The sequence below is a fragment of the Callospermophilus lateralis genome, chromosome 13 (assembly GCF_048772815.1).
Source record: "Callospermophilus lateralis isolate mCalLat2 chromosome 13, mCalLat2.hap1, whole genome shotgun sequence".
NCBI classification, from domain to species: domain Eukaryota; kingdom Metazoa; phylum Chordata; class Mammalia; order Rodentia; family Sciuridae; genus Callospermophilus; species Callospermophilus lateralis.
In genome coordinates this window covers 67,490,048-67,507,185 of record NC_135317.1, presented here as the reverse complement: position 1 = coordinate 67,507,185, position 17,138 = coordinate 67,490,048, and the positions used below count along the sequence as shown (strand labels likewise).

Sequence of the window (17,138 nt, the reverse complement as noted above, 5' to 3'; positions counted from 1 at the left end):
GTAATTCACTTTTCTTCATTGGTAAAGTGAAGATAATAATAGTACTTATACTTATTTCCTCATGAGTTTTTGATGAAGATTCAACATGAAAATATCAGCACTTACCGCAGTACCTGGCACCTACTAAACTCTCAGAGATATCAACTGTCATGATTAATAATTTACCTGAGGATCAAAAAGAAAATAAGGTCGACCATTCTTCAACTGAAGTGCAAGATACTCTTCCTGATTGCCAGGTGATGCTGCAAAGACAATCAAACCTTCAGGCACCCTTGTTCGAAAGCTGGCCTTAATGCCTGGTGAGACAAGTGTGATCAGCAAATCAGTGCTGGGGTTTTGTTGATTCTTTCTGATAAACGTACATTTACTTTCATTATTATTTATGATGTAGTGAGTACAGTCAGGAAATTATACACAGCGATGTACTGGGATGGTCCCAGCCGTTTGTTTTTAAATATATCCCATTTTAAATGCCAACCAGTACTTGGAAACTTAAGCCTGCACTCCTGCTAATCAATATATAATGAAGTTTAAATGTATGCAAAACTCATCAACCTAAAAAGACATGTTGTCAACCCAAAATTGGATACTCGGAGTATTGATGTGAAAACATTTTCTGAGAGTCATAAAAATAAATGGGTTTTTGACATAAGTGAAAGAAACAAAGGGGCCTTGTTTAAATACTTATGAAGCTGAAAGAATCAGTCCAGTAATAGATGCTAAAACTGGAAAGACTTGCCATGAAGAAGTCTGTTAGAGCTAATTTCCTAAAACAGCATCCTATAACCAAACTGTTTGCAGCCTTCAGAATTTCAAGGTTTCCACTGACCCTTGGACTACTGCACAGGACATACCATGCTCTTGTCTCAGCAGGATTTGTAGTTCAGAAAGCAGGGTGACTTGTGAAAGTCCTATAAATGCCCTCTCATTACCACCTTACAGCTTCACCTCCACACTATGGGGTATACCTCTCCTCTACATACACCATGGAGTTCTTCCTGGGAAATTAAGGCTTTCTCTTAGTGTTTTGAAACTAGCACCGTGTCCCATTTCCAAGAATTTTCAGTTTCATTGAAAACATAAAAATAATGAACAAATCCTACTGTGAGAATCAATTAAGAGCTCAAGGACATACATGAGAATGAAATAAAAGCGCAAGCATACAACTTTGAATAATGAATTCCAATTTGAGTAGGAATAAGTCAGCCAGGATTATGAGCACCTGAAAGAGATCTAACTCCCTTCAGGATGGACTGGTCCATCCAAGGACCTATGCAGGTGAGGGGATTGAGCTTGGCATCAATAGACTACAGCTCCCTCAGGGATCATGTCTGATTTATCTTTCTACCCCCAGAACATAACACAATATCTAGATGTACTTTGTAAATATGTTCAGACTCTAGAGGAGGAGAAAGAAATTGAGAGGTATATTAGAGGTAAGGAGAGAGCTTTAGCAAAAGTTTGAAAACAGGAATGCAGAAGTCATTTGATGAGTATTGCATTGTTTTTGTTTGTTTGTTTTGCTTTGTTTTGTTTTTAGTAGGATCCTATGGAACATTGTTGAGTATTTTGCTACCCAATCAAGAAGCAACTCAAATTTGTCCTCACCTTTTTAGCTTCTGCATCTCCATCTTCTAAATACTAAAGCTTTTGACTCTTTCATCACACTGGTCCTCCTCATTTTGGCTTATCATGGCCTCAACTCTATGATTCTCTTGCTTATGCCTGGCTAGATGTTTCCTTCTTGCTGTTAGATTTAGTACTGATCCTTCCTGGTACTTCTGTAACTCCACAGAAGATTGTTTGCCCCATGAAATCAGTTTTCAGTTGTCAAACTCACTTGAATCCCTGCTATCAGCTTTATTGTTATCATCTCCCCTAATAAGTGGATTGAAAAGGCTGAGCAATCAGCACAAAATTTGTAGGTAAGTAAAAGGAAAGTTTCTAAAGATTGGGTGAAGAACAGGAGTAGGATGCTCAAAGTCAGGATTAGGGAAACCAAACTAATGGTTGAATGTATGGAAGATACAGATAATTTAGTTTCAGAGGAATAAGGAGATCACTGTACTTTGGGAAAAGGATGATAAGGATTTTAATTAAGGATGGACAAGTTACTGAGAAGATTGAAAGGTTGTACTGTTTCTGAGAGGAGGCTAATTAAAACATGAGGTGATGATGTGAGGCAATCTTTTCACCCATCTTGAAATAAAGGCAGCATCATCAACAGAAATAGAAATGCCAGATAGGGAAGGATATTTGGAGGTGGGAATACAAGTTCAGTTTTAGGCCACTGTATTTAAAATAATGATATGCAAAATTCTACCTTTTGGAAACTAAACCTCAGGAGAGAAGATGGGACTACAAAAATGAATTGACAATCACCTGTGAAGAATCGATGTCTCAGAGAGAATGAAAAGAAAGAAAACAAAACCTTTGCTGTAAATGTCCATACTTAAGAAAAGGGAAAATACATAGAATAATAAAGCTAGAACAATAAAATGGAAGACTACATAGAAGAGAACTTTAAGAATCTTAATCAACTGTGAAAATACTTGCAATATGTCCAGAATAATTAGAACTGTAAGAAAATTTATGGAGCTGATAATGAAAATATTTCTCAGATGTGTAGAATGGCCACAAGTCCAAACAGCTGGATGATAAAGATTCAGGGACAGAGCCAGCAGGAAAGGGGTACAGAGTTTTCTTTGGGAAATTCTAATAAAGAAATGAGAGACATGGAAATCATTTTGGCACCAATTTTTCATCTTATATTTGGTATCATATATTATAATTGAAATGATTGCTTTAAAATTAAACAGCTCAGGGTTATTTCAGGAAAAGAGCTATGATTTGGAACATTGACAGCAGCAAAACTCTTCTATGGTGTTGGGAGGCACCTCTGTGGCAGTAGAGGAGAGAGTCATAAGCAAGGGTTTGAATGAGGGAATACATCAAAATGGCTCAGCCTAGGAAAACAACTACATGACTTTAACACAAGGGCAATTTGGTGAATGAAAATGCATCAGAGTTAGACCAATGTATGTCTATTTTATACATCTGTTTCTGATTAGCCTTGAAGAGTGGTTGCATAAACTACCATTCCTTAAATATTTCTTTAATGAATAACTATAGAGATGCAAGACATGACCCATTATTTCTCTTAATACTAGAATCAAAAATATAATAAAATTAAAAAAAATATGTTTACATAAGTTACATTTAACTATATATGCCATTTGAGGAATATGCAAGTGCATGTGTTTTCCAAAAACATTTAATTTCCAAGTCTTACATTGCAAAGAAACATGATTTTGGTTTAATTAATATATAAAACTTTGCACAGACAAATGCAAGTTTCTAATGGAGGGAAAATTTAGTATAGGAGAGAGAATTTTGATATTTTCTGGTAGACTTCCCTCAGCTTTTTCAAATAATTCAATCTTGCCATTTATCTCTTTATTATCAAGATAAATAGCAAGCAATTTTCTTCTACACGAAATCTATGAGGAAATTGAATATTTACATATCTCTTCAAATGTATTCTTGACAACTAGTTAATTATTGCTATAGGTTTGAGCCAAATGATTAAAACATGTGATCAATTCTTCAAATAAATTAAATTCATAAATGAATGTACTTAAACACAACATTCTTTTGATAGATGTATAGAATACTTTGGAGAAAATATTACTGAATTTAACATGAGGCAGAATGGTAAGATATGTAATTGTTCAAAATCATTAATACCTTTCTTTATGAAAGGTTCTATATTTAGAGTCTCATTTACTGACTTAGGCTCAGCCATGTGACTTGGCTTGGCCAAAGGGATGAAAGCAGATATACAGAATATGCAGAAGTTCTGAATGCAGCTGTGTGGTTGAGCTTAACCTTCCCTGACTTCTCCTCTGCCTCATGAATGTGTTTTCTTCTTGGGCCCAAGAAGGAGGATACTTGTGGACCCAAGCAACCAGCAACACTGCCAATGTGAGTAGAAAAGGGAAAAATATACATTTCTCGATTGCTAAAATTTAGATTTTTAATTTTTTAAAAAGAGTAGACATGTCCTAAAAGGGTTTTTGGGTTTTTTTTTTTTCTCCTTGTGTTTAGAAAAATAATTGGCATTTCTTATATCTCTAATTTTATTCATTCATTCAAGAAATACTTGAGGAACAATAGTTTATGCAACTACTATTCAAGGCTAATCAGATACACAAATGTATAAAATAGACATATATTCATGGTCTGATACTCTAAAAATCTGAAAAATCCAAGTTCCGCATGAAAACATTTAGATTTTGTCTAAGTATGTTTGCAAGTTTAAAAATTATTCATAAAATAATATACTTATAAGGCCACAGAATGGAAAAAAGTTGTGAAATAATAAAGGCAAATATCAATACATTAGACTATATTAGAATTAACTTTTTTCTATGGAAAGACATGAGTAAGAATGAGGTCAGGTGTGATGGTACACACCTGTAATTCCAGCAACTCAGGAGGCTGAGGCAGAAGGATCCTGAGTTCAAAGCCAGCCTCAGCAACTTACTGAGGTCTTTACTAACTTAGCAAAACACTATCTCAAAATAAAGAAAATAAAAAGGTTGGTTGGGAATGTTGTTCAGTAGTTAAGCACACCTGGTTTTAATCACTGGCACTAAATAAATCAATAAGAGAGTGGAAAGACAACCAATAAGTGGGAGAACATATTTATGACATATATTTCTCATAACAAGTTACAAAGCCAGAAAAAATATATAACAAAGGTGCTTAATGTTATTACTCATTAGAGAAATGAACAATAAAATGCAAAACCACTAAACATTTGGGAGAATAGCTAAAATGAGATAGAAAATACAAAACATAGCAAAATATGTACAGCAACTATATATGCATATATAAAGAGACATATTATACATGACTAAATATAATACAAAATTATATTTAGCCTTCATGTTCAGAACACTTGAAAAACTAAGAGTAGGAGGAACAAACTGCAACATTTTAAAAGCTATCTATGCTAAGCCCCAGGCAAACATTATTCTAAATGGAGAAAAATTGAGGTATTCTGTCTAAGAACTGGAACAAGACAGGATGCCCTCTCTCACCACTCCTATCAGCATAGTCCTTGAAACTCTAGCCAGGAAATTAGACAGACAAAAGAAGTTGAAGGGATAAGAATAGGAAACGAAAAACTATCACTATTTTCCCAGGACATAATTCTAAGAGAATAAAAAAAAAAAAGACACCAACAGAAAACTTCTAGAATTAATAAATTAATAAAATAATTCAGCAAAGCAGCAGGATATAAATCAACACCCATAAATCAAATGCATTTCTATATATTAGTGATGAACCCTCAGAAAGAGAAATTAGGAAATCTACCCCATTTACAATAGCTTTAAACAAAATAAAATACTCAGAAATCAATCTAACAAAAAAGGTGAAAGACTATTCAATGAAAACTACAGAATACTAAAGAAAGATATGGAAGAAGACCTTAGAAGATGGAACGCTCTCCATGCTCTTGGATAGAAAGAAATAATATTGTCAAAATGGTCATACAGATTCAATAAAATTCCAATTACAATCCCAACAACATTCCTCCTAGAAATAGAAAAAGCAATCATGAAATTCATTTGGAAAAATAAGAGACTCAGAATAGCCAAAGCAATTCTTAGCAAGAAGAAGCATCACTATGTCAGATCTTAAACTATACTACAGAACTATAGTAACAAAAGGGCATGGTATTGGCACCCATATAGGCATGTAGACTCGTGGTACACAATAGAAGACACAAAGACAAACCCACATAAATACAGTTACTCCATACCAGAGAAAGGCACCAAAAACATGCGTTGGCAAAAAGATAGCCTCTTCAGCAAATGGTGCTGGGAAAACTGGAAATTCATATGCAGCAAAATGAAATTAAACCACTGTCTCTCTCCATACATAAAGCTCAACTTGAAGTGGATCAAGGACCTAGGAATTAGACCAGAGACCTTACGCCTAATAGAAGAAAAAGTAGGCCCAAATCTATCATGTCAGATTAGGCTCTGACTTCCTCAACAAGACTCATAAAGCCCAAGAAATAAACTCAAGAATTAATAAATGGGATGGATTGAAACTCAAAAGCTTCTTCTCAGCAAAGGAAGCAATCAACATGAAAAGAGTGGCCACAGAGTGGGAGACCATCTTTACTATAAGCACATCAGATAGAGCATTAGGTTCAATCCTGGTACAAAAGCAAAGAAACAAAAAATGAACAAATCTGAAGCAGAAGTTCCTATTTGTTTTATGTGTGATTTTGTGAGAATAGGAAAGCATCTGTTTAATGTATCTTTCTTTTTCTCCAACACAGTTAATTTATATTCTGCTCTACAGTTCCATACTTTCAATGGATTGTCTTTGATTTTATGAAATAGAAGTAGAAAATAATGATTAGTTTATCAATTTAATTAAAAGGTTTTTAAGTTCCTGTTTCTTTTTGCATAGAGAGGACCTCTAAAATTGTGATGAACATCTGTGGTGATAGATCCTTCTTTTTTTAATGCTATTTTTATATTTTGCTAGAGATTCATTTTTGTTTATCCATTTATTTGTTCAATTATCTTATTGTCTTTACATTCAAAATTTTTTCTTGACTTAAATCTTAAATCTCCCTTGCTTAAAAATATGCCTATAATCTTTAAATGTATATTTTGTATAGAAACAAGAATCCTTTAAAAATTAAGACTACCCTTTAAAAGTTATACATTGGCTTTTTTTAGCCTTTACTATGAGGTTAACCTTCCCCCCCCCTTTAAACTAAATATTGATCCATGGCTTGAGATAAGTCAGTCAAGTATATGAGTTTTAAAAAATCAACTGTAACTATTAGTCAATTTTGGGCAGAAATGAAATATAAAAGATATCAACTATATGAATAGATTAAAAATAGGGAAAAGTAGACAGTAGAAATAACTTGAATATACTTACTACCCTTTTACCAAAACATACTATTTTTCTCAGAAATAAAGATCAACAAGAAAGACATAATATTTGCTCTCAGGAAATATGATCTATAGTGGAAGAGCCAGACAAATCCAAATGAGTATAATTAATATACTATGAAGACCCAATACAAGTGGGAAATGTAATTCACAGGTGTAACATTTTTTTTTTTTAATGACCTTTCAAATAAGAGCAAAGTAATGACCAGGAGGACTTCACAAAGACCATGAGGGCTGAGGTGGATTGTGAAGGCTGTATTAGAATTAAGCAAGTAGACACTGAAGTGCAGTGTACTATAGAACATTAAATGATCTACATATGTAAATGTTCATGGAGTGAAATCATAGTTAAAGAGAAGGCACTTCCCAAAAACTTTTTTTACTGCTATCACCACCAGATTCTCTTTTTTTGTTCATTAAAAAAAAAAAAAAACACACACACACACACACACACAACAAAAAACACCTGCTTCTACTGCTGCCTAGTGCTCCCCTCTTCGTATCTTAAAAGAGAGTGCCAAACCAAAGTGTTGAGAGGGGGTAAAAGGTATTAGAATCTGGCACTATCAGTAAACCTTCCTTCAGGCACATTAACCAAATCCATTGGTCTAAATGCTAAGGATATAATTACAACACATTTTTCAAATACTGCTGGGAAATACGAAATAAATAGGTAGACCCTGAAATAAAAGCTACTTGTCCCGATCTAAATTGTTTTTTAACTCACAGTCAACAGAAAATTCCAATGCTATTCAGAAAGATATGAGTCGGTTTAAAAAAAAAATGGCGATCAGAGATCAAAGATGCTTTATTAGACTAGTTGATTAAAATGGTCAAAGATTTATAAACAATTACTGAAAATAATGCAAATAAAATATGTCAATATAATAATCAAATATATTTTTTTCAGAAGATTAACTGGGGTTTAGAAAATGTACTCTCAGTGCATAAACTCCTGAAAGTAAAAAGAAACTCTTAATATAAATCTACACAGATATTTTCTTATTCTTATACTTGTAAAGACGCAGAAGCTCCTTTATTTCATTATCAAATATTTCTTCTGTTTCACTCCCACTCTGTTCAACTGCTAGATGTATTTACAGTTGCCTATTTGGCATATAAGGGAATATAAAACTTCATTTTCATACATAAGCAACTCTACCTATATAGCTTAATTTGAATTATGCAAATTAGTTTCCCAATGGGAAAAGCTTTTTCTTTTTATTTGACTGCCATTAGGTGGTGCTAGAAATGTCTCCATTCATAAAATATTTATGGCTAACCAGCCCTATAAATACATGAATAACAAAATCTTCATTGATTGTACTAACAAAATAACAACAGAAAACTGGTCTAAAATATTATGAATGATGTGGTATTTTTCCCAAATGGCTAACTCCTTATCAGAATACCAAAGTTTTGCTATTTAATTAATCATATATTATTTCTTAATTTTGAAATCAAAATGTTGTCCAAATGCTTGGCCCTAAATAATTAGAAAAACATTGAATAAGCTTTCTAAAAATTATACTGGAAGAATAGATTAGGATAAAAAGTAGGGTAAAAGAGAGAAAAATTAATAATGAGGAGTTTTAATTGGTAGAGAATTTGAGAGACCTTAATTCTAAACTTGATAAATCAACAACAATAACAAAAAATGCTCTCTTTTATTTTTTTAAATAATCCTCTATTTCCTCTTTGAAACAATAAAAAAACTGTAACTATCTAAATATTAATACTATCAGGGCTGATTATATTTACAGTCTCCAAATGATGAAGATATGGAAATAACCACAAATGGTTTTTGAAATATATGGCTTTCATTTTCTGAAGAGAATAGGCTTCAGGTTCATACTCTTATATGGTGACACTAAATTTGATGATCTGTAAAAACTGTAGTAGTTTGTGAATTTATAAATAAAATGGAATTTTCATCTAACTGTATTTTATTTCTGAGTTCATTGCAACTGACTTCTCAAGCACTTTGCTTCCTTCTCATACTTTATAGTTTTGCAATCATTTTCAGGCTAAAAATTTCTAGCATTTGGAGGGGATTTGACCAGGCATTTCTGGAAGAGACCAACTAGTATCAGATAATTCTAATTAATAACTTCTATTTAATTCTAGTTTTTAATTTCTATTTCCAGAATGAATAATGCATTTGATCTTCTTTCACATTATTGTTCTCTATTTGTCTTTTTTTTTTTTGCCATTTGCTTTACACTTGGAAGTTTCATCTTTATTATTGATTTGTAATTACTCTTACCATATGGAGGATATTTCTTTGTTTGTCCTATATTACAGCCATTTACCACTATATCCCACTTGTATTTTATTTTGACATACAGTAAAAGATTAAAATATATTCTAGTTTTTCCTAGTTATTTAAAAATTTACCAAGAAACGCATATTATGAGGCAGGAACTTTGTTTTATTTACTTCTGCATTTTCAATATCTTGAACAATGGCTACCACAAAATATTTGCTGAATCAATATTTAATGATGGAATGCCACCTTAAGCATATTAAAATATATTCTCATGAGTCAGTCTCTGTGCTATTGTCTTCCACTGATATGTTTCCTTTAAGCAGAATATTATATTATTATTACTATTTTCTATTTCAGTATCTGACGATTGACTATCTTCTCAATTTTATTGTTTTAAAATTATCTCTGAACTTACTTTCTAATATTGAAATAATTACAATCGTTTCTTATTTTCCTTAAACAGATCCTGCCCAAGTTTTGTCAGCTTACACTAGATATTATAAATATTGTTACCATTATAAATCAGGTCATCTTCATAATTCTTATTGCTAAGTTAAATAAAATATTTTTGTGTGTGTGCTTATTTAAAATTGGCCATTTATTGTTATTTTTTTAGAATAGGTTTTGGGTTTCTTCTTTTTGGGTATAGATTCATTTTCTGAAAAATCTTGATAAGTTTCTCTATTCCTTTTTAATAATCATATATCTTATTTCTGCCTTAACACATGACTATAATCTCCATAATAATGTTACAGTGGAGATAAACATTATTTTATTGTTCCTGGCTTAATAAGAATTGATGACTTTTTTTGCTTTTATTAGTGCATTATAGTTATATAGTTGGGGTTATTTGGACAAAATTATACATGCGTAGAATTTAATTTACTCCATTTCAGTTTCCACTTCCCCTCTACTTTTTCCCTCTTCTCGTCTCTTCCCCTCTTCTCCTTCCTCTATTCTACTGGTCTGCCTTTCACTCATTTTAGTTGGTGCTCTATGGAGATACAGAAAGGTGGAGAATTGATTAAGTGTTTAAAGCATTAGGTAGAATGTTGACTGTTGGTTTGTCTAACTATAATTTTTGTCTTAGGTAACTATGCTTCTGGTCCATGTTTTACACATTTTTATTTCTTCTCTTAGCATATGTTTCTTGACTAGCTATTCTAGGAAAGCAAGGCAAAGCTACAAATAACTGCAATGCATTTGACATTTTTAAGAAGCTTTAGGCTAAAAGAGGGAGAAGGAGCAGTCAGGGGATATTTTCAGAAGAAGAAACATTTTAGGTGAGTGACACAACACAGAGAAATGGGATTCCCAGTGGAAGGAAGGAAGGAACCACCAATTCAAACACTACCATCAAGAGTAACCAACAACTCAAGTGCTCTAAAATGCCACCAACTGGCATGAGAGAGCAGCTCAGATGGTTTCCTCCTCTGAACAGTTTTAATTTTAACTACAAATATAGAACTATAGGCCCATATGTGCAGGAAGTTTTAGGTAAAAATTTATATAGATAGATATAAAGATAGATATCTACATCTGTTTACATAGATATTTACATAGATATATATATGTGCTTACATATATATATATATATATATATACACACATATATATATTTATCTATCTATATCTGTATGTATATATCAAGAGAGATCTATTTAAAAATAGATACCAATATAACTCTCTCTCTTTCTCCAGATTACTCCCCGAAGTTGCTGTTGTGCACCAAGATATTTATGCGATCATTATTGTAAAACCCAGATTTCACAAGAAAGACTTCTTAAAAAGATACATTTTTAAGCAGAATGCATCCACCAACATCTAATAGATATAAATACCCTTTCTTTTATACATACTATACACATTCAATTTCAATTATCTTAATTGATATAAATGCTCTATTGCATTATCTATATATCTATATCTATATACATATCTATATATATAAAATCCTCTTTGAATTTATTTTTAAAAAGATGTTGTACCTTAAAGTCATGATTTCTAAAATGTGAACTGAATGCCATTGAATTATGCCACAATTTAATCTAAGTATGAATTGTGACCTATTCAAGATACTTGCATATTCTATAGAGCAAAATATAGAAAAATTTAGTATGCACTTTGGTTTCTGAAATAGTTGCTTTATTACATTGTCTTGTTAAACGGTTAGTATTTCACAAGTGACTCTAGTAAATGAAACATTTACTCTTAAAGAAAAGTATTAGTTATTAAGATATCTTTAAATGAAATGGAATATTTATTATTATTTATTATTTCTATAAAGTTTAAAAAAAAAAACTTCAGACATATATTTATTAAACTTATCAGTTCTACCTTTGTGTTTTATATCTCAAGGAAGATAGGTACATGCATACATCCGTGTACATACATATCTAATTCAGTATTTGCAGTTCATATTTACATATATACATAAACATAATATTTCATAGAATTAAATTTGTATTGATTCATGTCCAATGCATGAGATATCAAAAATTATTTTTAAATTCACTAAAACACTCTATGGTTTATTCTTTTATTTTTTATTTACCTGGAGGGGGGTGCCAAGGATTGAACTCAGGGACACTCAACCTCTGAGCCACATCCACAGCCCAATTTTGTATTTTATTAGAGACAGGGTCTCACTGAGTTGCTTAGCACCTCGCTGTTGCTAAGGCTGGCTTTGAATTGTGATCCTCCTGTCTCAGCCTCTGGAGCTGCTGGAATTACAGGCATGCCCTGCCATGTCCAGCCTATGGTTTATTTTTCAAAACAAGCATTGTGGCAAAAACAATTCAGTAACTTGCAGCATTGGTAGAATTGCTGAGTGGCCTTGAACATGGAAGGACTTAGGTGGTTTGTATGACCAAGATATTTAAAGAAATCAACTTTGGGCACTTTAGGTAAAAGCCCTTTTTAGTAGCTACCTCAGTGGCTCTCAAGTGGTTGAACCAATATGGTACTATTTTGGACTACTTTAGAGCATGCTAGGATCCAAGAAATGGAATCAAAAAGAAGAATTATTCTTGTTCCACTTTCAAATAATGTACTATTAGCTCACAATGAACTCACAACATCGACTTCTGATTTTGAACCTACATTTTGAAGATAATATTATGGTAACATTAGAGTTTTTATATGGAAGAATCCTGCCTGTTCTTAGAATAAGGACACATAAAATGAAGGAGCTGTCTAAAATTAAAACACTCAAAAGCAAACCAAAATGAGCAGTCAAACAATACACACACCCAGAATATCAGACTGTATTCAGGGCTTCTGGAGACCAACAGTCAATCATGAATCTAGTTGTGAGTGTGCCAGAAGAATCATATCATACTCCTTTTCATTTAAATGGAGAATGGAAAGAATGGAGATGGCCCTGTGAGTTTACAGGTGCTAACTGAGCATACCCACAAAATGACTAAAATTATGGCCATTCCAAGCCCACCTCACTTGGTTTTTCAGAAGTAGAATTAGGACACGAAGTTTACTGGCTGCCTATAATCACAACTTGTCTTTGATAGCCTTCAGCTAATTGGGTAATCATGGATTAGTAAACATCAAGTATTTTATTAAAATTGCATTTGGAGGGACTCTAAAGAAAATAAGGGCATTTTAGTAACATAGACGAGTCTTCTCTTTCTAAACCAAGGAGTACTAAACCATAAATGTAGTTACATTGCAATACTTAGTCTCCAAACATATATTTTGAAAAAATTAAGATTCCAGTAAAGTCAGTAAGTGAAAGAGTAAAATCGGATAATTGCTTCAGTAGCTCAAATCACTGTATGATCAATTTTATGAAGAAGTGAATCTTTACAAATAACTGAGCACATTCTTGCAACTTAATTTCACTACCTTTCATTCACATTATATGGGAATTAAGGACCACATATCTTCATAGTAATGCAACTATTTGAATTTGTTGATTAACTCATTTCTAATATTTTAATAATTATAACATAAAAATAGTAGGTAAATTCAGTAAAGCAAGTCAAATTTGTTTTTTAAAAATCAAAGAAATGTCTGCCTTTTGCAGACAAGTCTATTTACAAACTTTTTTTGTCATTTTAGTTAATAAAACTGCATCTGCTCTCAATTGAACCACTTAAGGAAAGAACTGGAAAAAGGTTATGATAATTTACAGTAACTACCTTGTACTTATGAGAGACCTCAGTTGAACACTTAATCCCTGAGATGCGCTAAGCAGGATGCACTGCCTGATCCTTTCCCTGTCCTCCAACTTACAGCAAGTGAGAGAATATTGTCTTCTACTTTTACCCATTACAAAACATAAAGTTTTCAATAGATATTTCTTAAATATCTGCAAAACTCCAAGAATGACAAGGGCTTCAAATGGAGTACTTTCTAGACTTTCCTATTGGAACAAACCATAGCACCTTTACCAGCACAGTTCATCTTCTCATGGGTACAGTCCATTTTGAGGCAGAACTTAGCTTTCTAAGTATCATTTGGATAGTCTAAAATACTATTGTATAGATTATACTCAAAGAACAGATTTTCAAAGCAATAGGCATTCTAAATACGTTCCTTTAAATCTCTACTATAATTCAACTTCACATATGTGAATCTGGATAAAATAAGCATTTGAATTAACTGAAATATTTTACATACAGGATCTTAAAGAAATTTCACAGAAATTTTGAGGAGATACTTAGTTAAACAAAGTAGAGCAAGTATGCAATTTAATTTCCTTAACAGAGGTGCTTCTCATTACAGACCATCTTCTGAGAGTCTGTTAGCAAATATATTGGTCCTCCAAGTACAGTCAGGATACAAACCACTAATTGTGCTATCTGTAGGTAGAAGGAAGGTAATGAATGTTTACATGTTTGTTTTTTTTTTCCCCCAACATGCAATTTTGTTCCTATCTACTGAAGGCCTTAGTTTGGAAGGAGATTTTCCCTTCCAAAGGCTTATTTTCAAATGCAAATATGATGGTTTAACTTTTCCTGCATATGCCTTAATTCTAATGTTAATTTAGAATACAACATGCACCATTTTTTAATGGTCTGATTACATGGTCTGAAAACTGATATACCCATTTTTCAGTCTTTCAAGATTATGTGAACTAAAAATGGAAATTTTGTTTCAGATACTAAGAATGATTTGACATATGATTAAAATATTGAAAAATAAGTTATTTTAAAGCTTAAGATAAACAGTTAAGAGCATCATATTAAATAGGAAAAGAAAGGACTTTATTATGGCTCTATCAAAGGGTAAAAACAACAAGCAAAACCTCTACAGTTTTATTTCCCAAAACATTAACAAATATTTCACTTTTTAAAGGAAGTGTTGGATCAAATTTTATTGAGGCATATAAATTTGTTGGTAGCATCTTATAAAACATTTGAATATTTACTTAAGAAATGAATATAGTGAGAAGAAGATGTGTCACATTTACGTAACTAGAAATAAGCCCTTTATTTCGCTTGGCTTATAACACACACTGGTTTCAAAACAAAAAATGTGTACTGTATTTGTCAAAGATTAGTATAATTTCAAAATATTTTTAATGTAACACTATAATATTATGTTAAAGTCACAAAAAGGTTAACTAAGTTAAACTTAAAGGTTGAATGTGAGCTTACCTTTAGTGATGATAAATTTATGGATAAATAAATACAAAGTACAGACCTCATCTGATCAACTAAAGTTGAGAGCAAAATGAAGAAGAAAATCACCTTGATTTAAATTTTGTTCCTTTTTTTCTTTTTTAAAACAATTTGATACCTGCTCTTATTTTATTTATTTATTTTTTTGCCACCCTATTATACTCACCACTGGTAAAACAAACAGGACATTTTAGCTTTAATCTTCTTACTACATAACCCAAATAACTTCAGTCATGTTTGCATTAATGCTGCATTAATCATGTTGTTGCGTATTAATGAGTTTTCAGGCTATGCTAATTACTGTCATAGATTCTGCAGCAGCCCATTAAATATACAAATTACAGAATTAAAGAGCCAGAGCTCTTCATGATTAATCTCTAAATGGAGAAAAACTAATGATGTCTGTACAAAGTTTCTCTCTACTTTTGGCTGAGTGAGCCCAATGAACAATCAATTAGATTATTTGAAGAATAAGAAACTCACGTATTATACAATTTTATGTGGGTTGTTTGTTACAACTGTATGCATCACTTTATATTTCATAAAAATTCTACAATCTTTGCCTGTCCATTGACCTAAATATCAGACACATCATTCAATGTTGAGCATAGTTTGGAATAAGGCAAGTTTGGACTGAATGAACTCCAGTGAGATTCCAAAGTACAAAAAGGGTGTCAAAAAAGCATCTCCATCTAAAAGGAATTGTCAGGGAGAAGACCTCAAACACAAAAATCATAACTATGATTTTGTTCACAAGAACAAAATGGTAATGTTTTGCTAGTTTAGTTAGTCTACAGGAATTGCATCATATCCTGGGTAATGTTTTCTAGTATAGAAGATCAGATCTGGAATGAAAGGTTAAGTCTGAGCCTAGATGTTTTTTCAAGGATGGGCAGCTTACACCCAGCAGCAAGCCCAGGAGAAAAGTGCCAATCTTAATCATATGCACAGGGAGTGTGCTAAACTTGTGCTTCAGTGTAACCGTGATACAACAGATTGGCATACACTAAAGAAAGGGGGAAGATATGGGGCTGGATCAGACCAATTTGGACTGAAAGACAAACACAACAGCTAAAACTTGGAAAGCCAGACAGGCAAGTATGATTTGCGTGTAGCACCAGGGATATATGTTGTAGGATTCTGGGGTCCACAGATGTGCACACCTGTAATCCCAGTGGCTTGGGAAGCTGAAACAGGAAGATCATGAGTTCAAAGCCAGCCTCAGCAAAAAGCCAGGCACTAAGCAACTCAGTGATAAAAATACAAAATAGAGCTGGGAATGTGACTCAGTGGTCGAGTGCCCCTGAGTTCAATCCCTGGTACCCTGCCAAAAAACAAAGATTATTATAGAGTTAGATTTTAGTCTGGGAGTTCAGCCTGACAAGAACCAGGAAGCATTGATCTGAGTTCGAGGGTAGTGAGCAGGTGTCCAAGAAAATGAAAGAAGTCAGTTACTACAGCCAAGACAGACAATGAGACTGATGAGCATGGATCTGGGGGAGGTGGCAGGAGGCCTTTGTCAAAGTATGCAAAAGTCAAGGCCAGATTCTTCAACAAGATTGGTTTTCTTGAGAATCTTAAAGCATGAATCTGAATCTTCTGGATGAATTTAGCACTAAATAGCTTGAGGGAATAGGGTAGAGTGGACTTAAAGGTAGAGGTTTACTGATTCCAACCTTTGGAAGAAGAGGACTATAGAACATGAATCAGAGAATTTGACAACCTATTGCTATTTTATAAAACTATAGAAAAATACTTTCTGTGAAGGTCAAATATATAAATGTCAAAATAATCTTGGATGTGAAAAAAAATTTAGATATTTAGGTTTAGTTGACATTGAAATAACTGAACACTGAAAAGAGGGCAACAAAAGGACAATACTTTATACTCAGGGAACTCAGGGCATGTTTAACATACATTGAGCCAAGATGTTAGGAAGACCTTGTATTTGTTTCTCATATTTCATTGATTCCTCTCATACTCATGAGAAAACTGAAGCTTGGAAAGATTAGCCAGTACTAGAAAAGACACAAATATAAATACAAATAAATATATACAAATACAAATAAATAAATATAAATTCAAATAAAGTTTTGGCTTAACATATGTCACACAGTGAAAGTTCCCTACATGTGACTTATTTTTCTTTCGCTGCCTTCCTTACAGTAACCAGTCATTTCAATGTCCCCCCCCCCAAAAAAGTGACTGTTTTTTAATCCTGTCTCTTTCCCCTCCATG

General features: G+C 32.7%; 1 protein-coding gene across 3 annotated transcripts in view; it reads right to left on the bottom strand.

Annotated features, from left to right (window-relative positions):
* Positions 1 to 17,138, bottom strand: part of Ush2a (usherin) — a 724,044-nt gene that overhangs the window by 425,366 nt on the left and 281,540 nt on the right. For all 3 annotated transcript variants that reach the window (XM_076831652.1, XM_076831654.1, XM_076831653.1), the window contains exon 21: positions 166 to 296. In XM_076831652.1, coding sequence (XP_076687767.1) covers positions 166 to 296 — 131 coding nt within the window. The remainder of the gene's footprint in view (positions 1 to 165; positions 297 to 17,138) is intronic.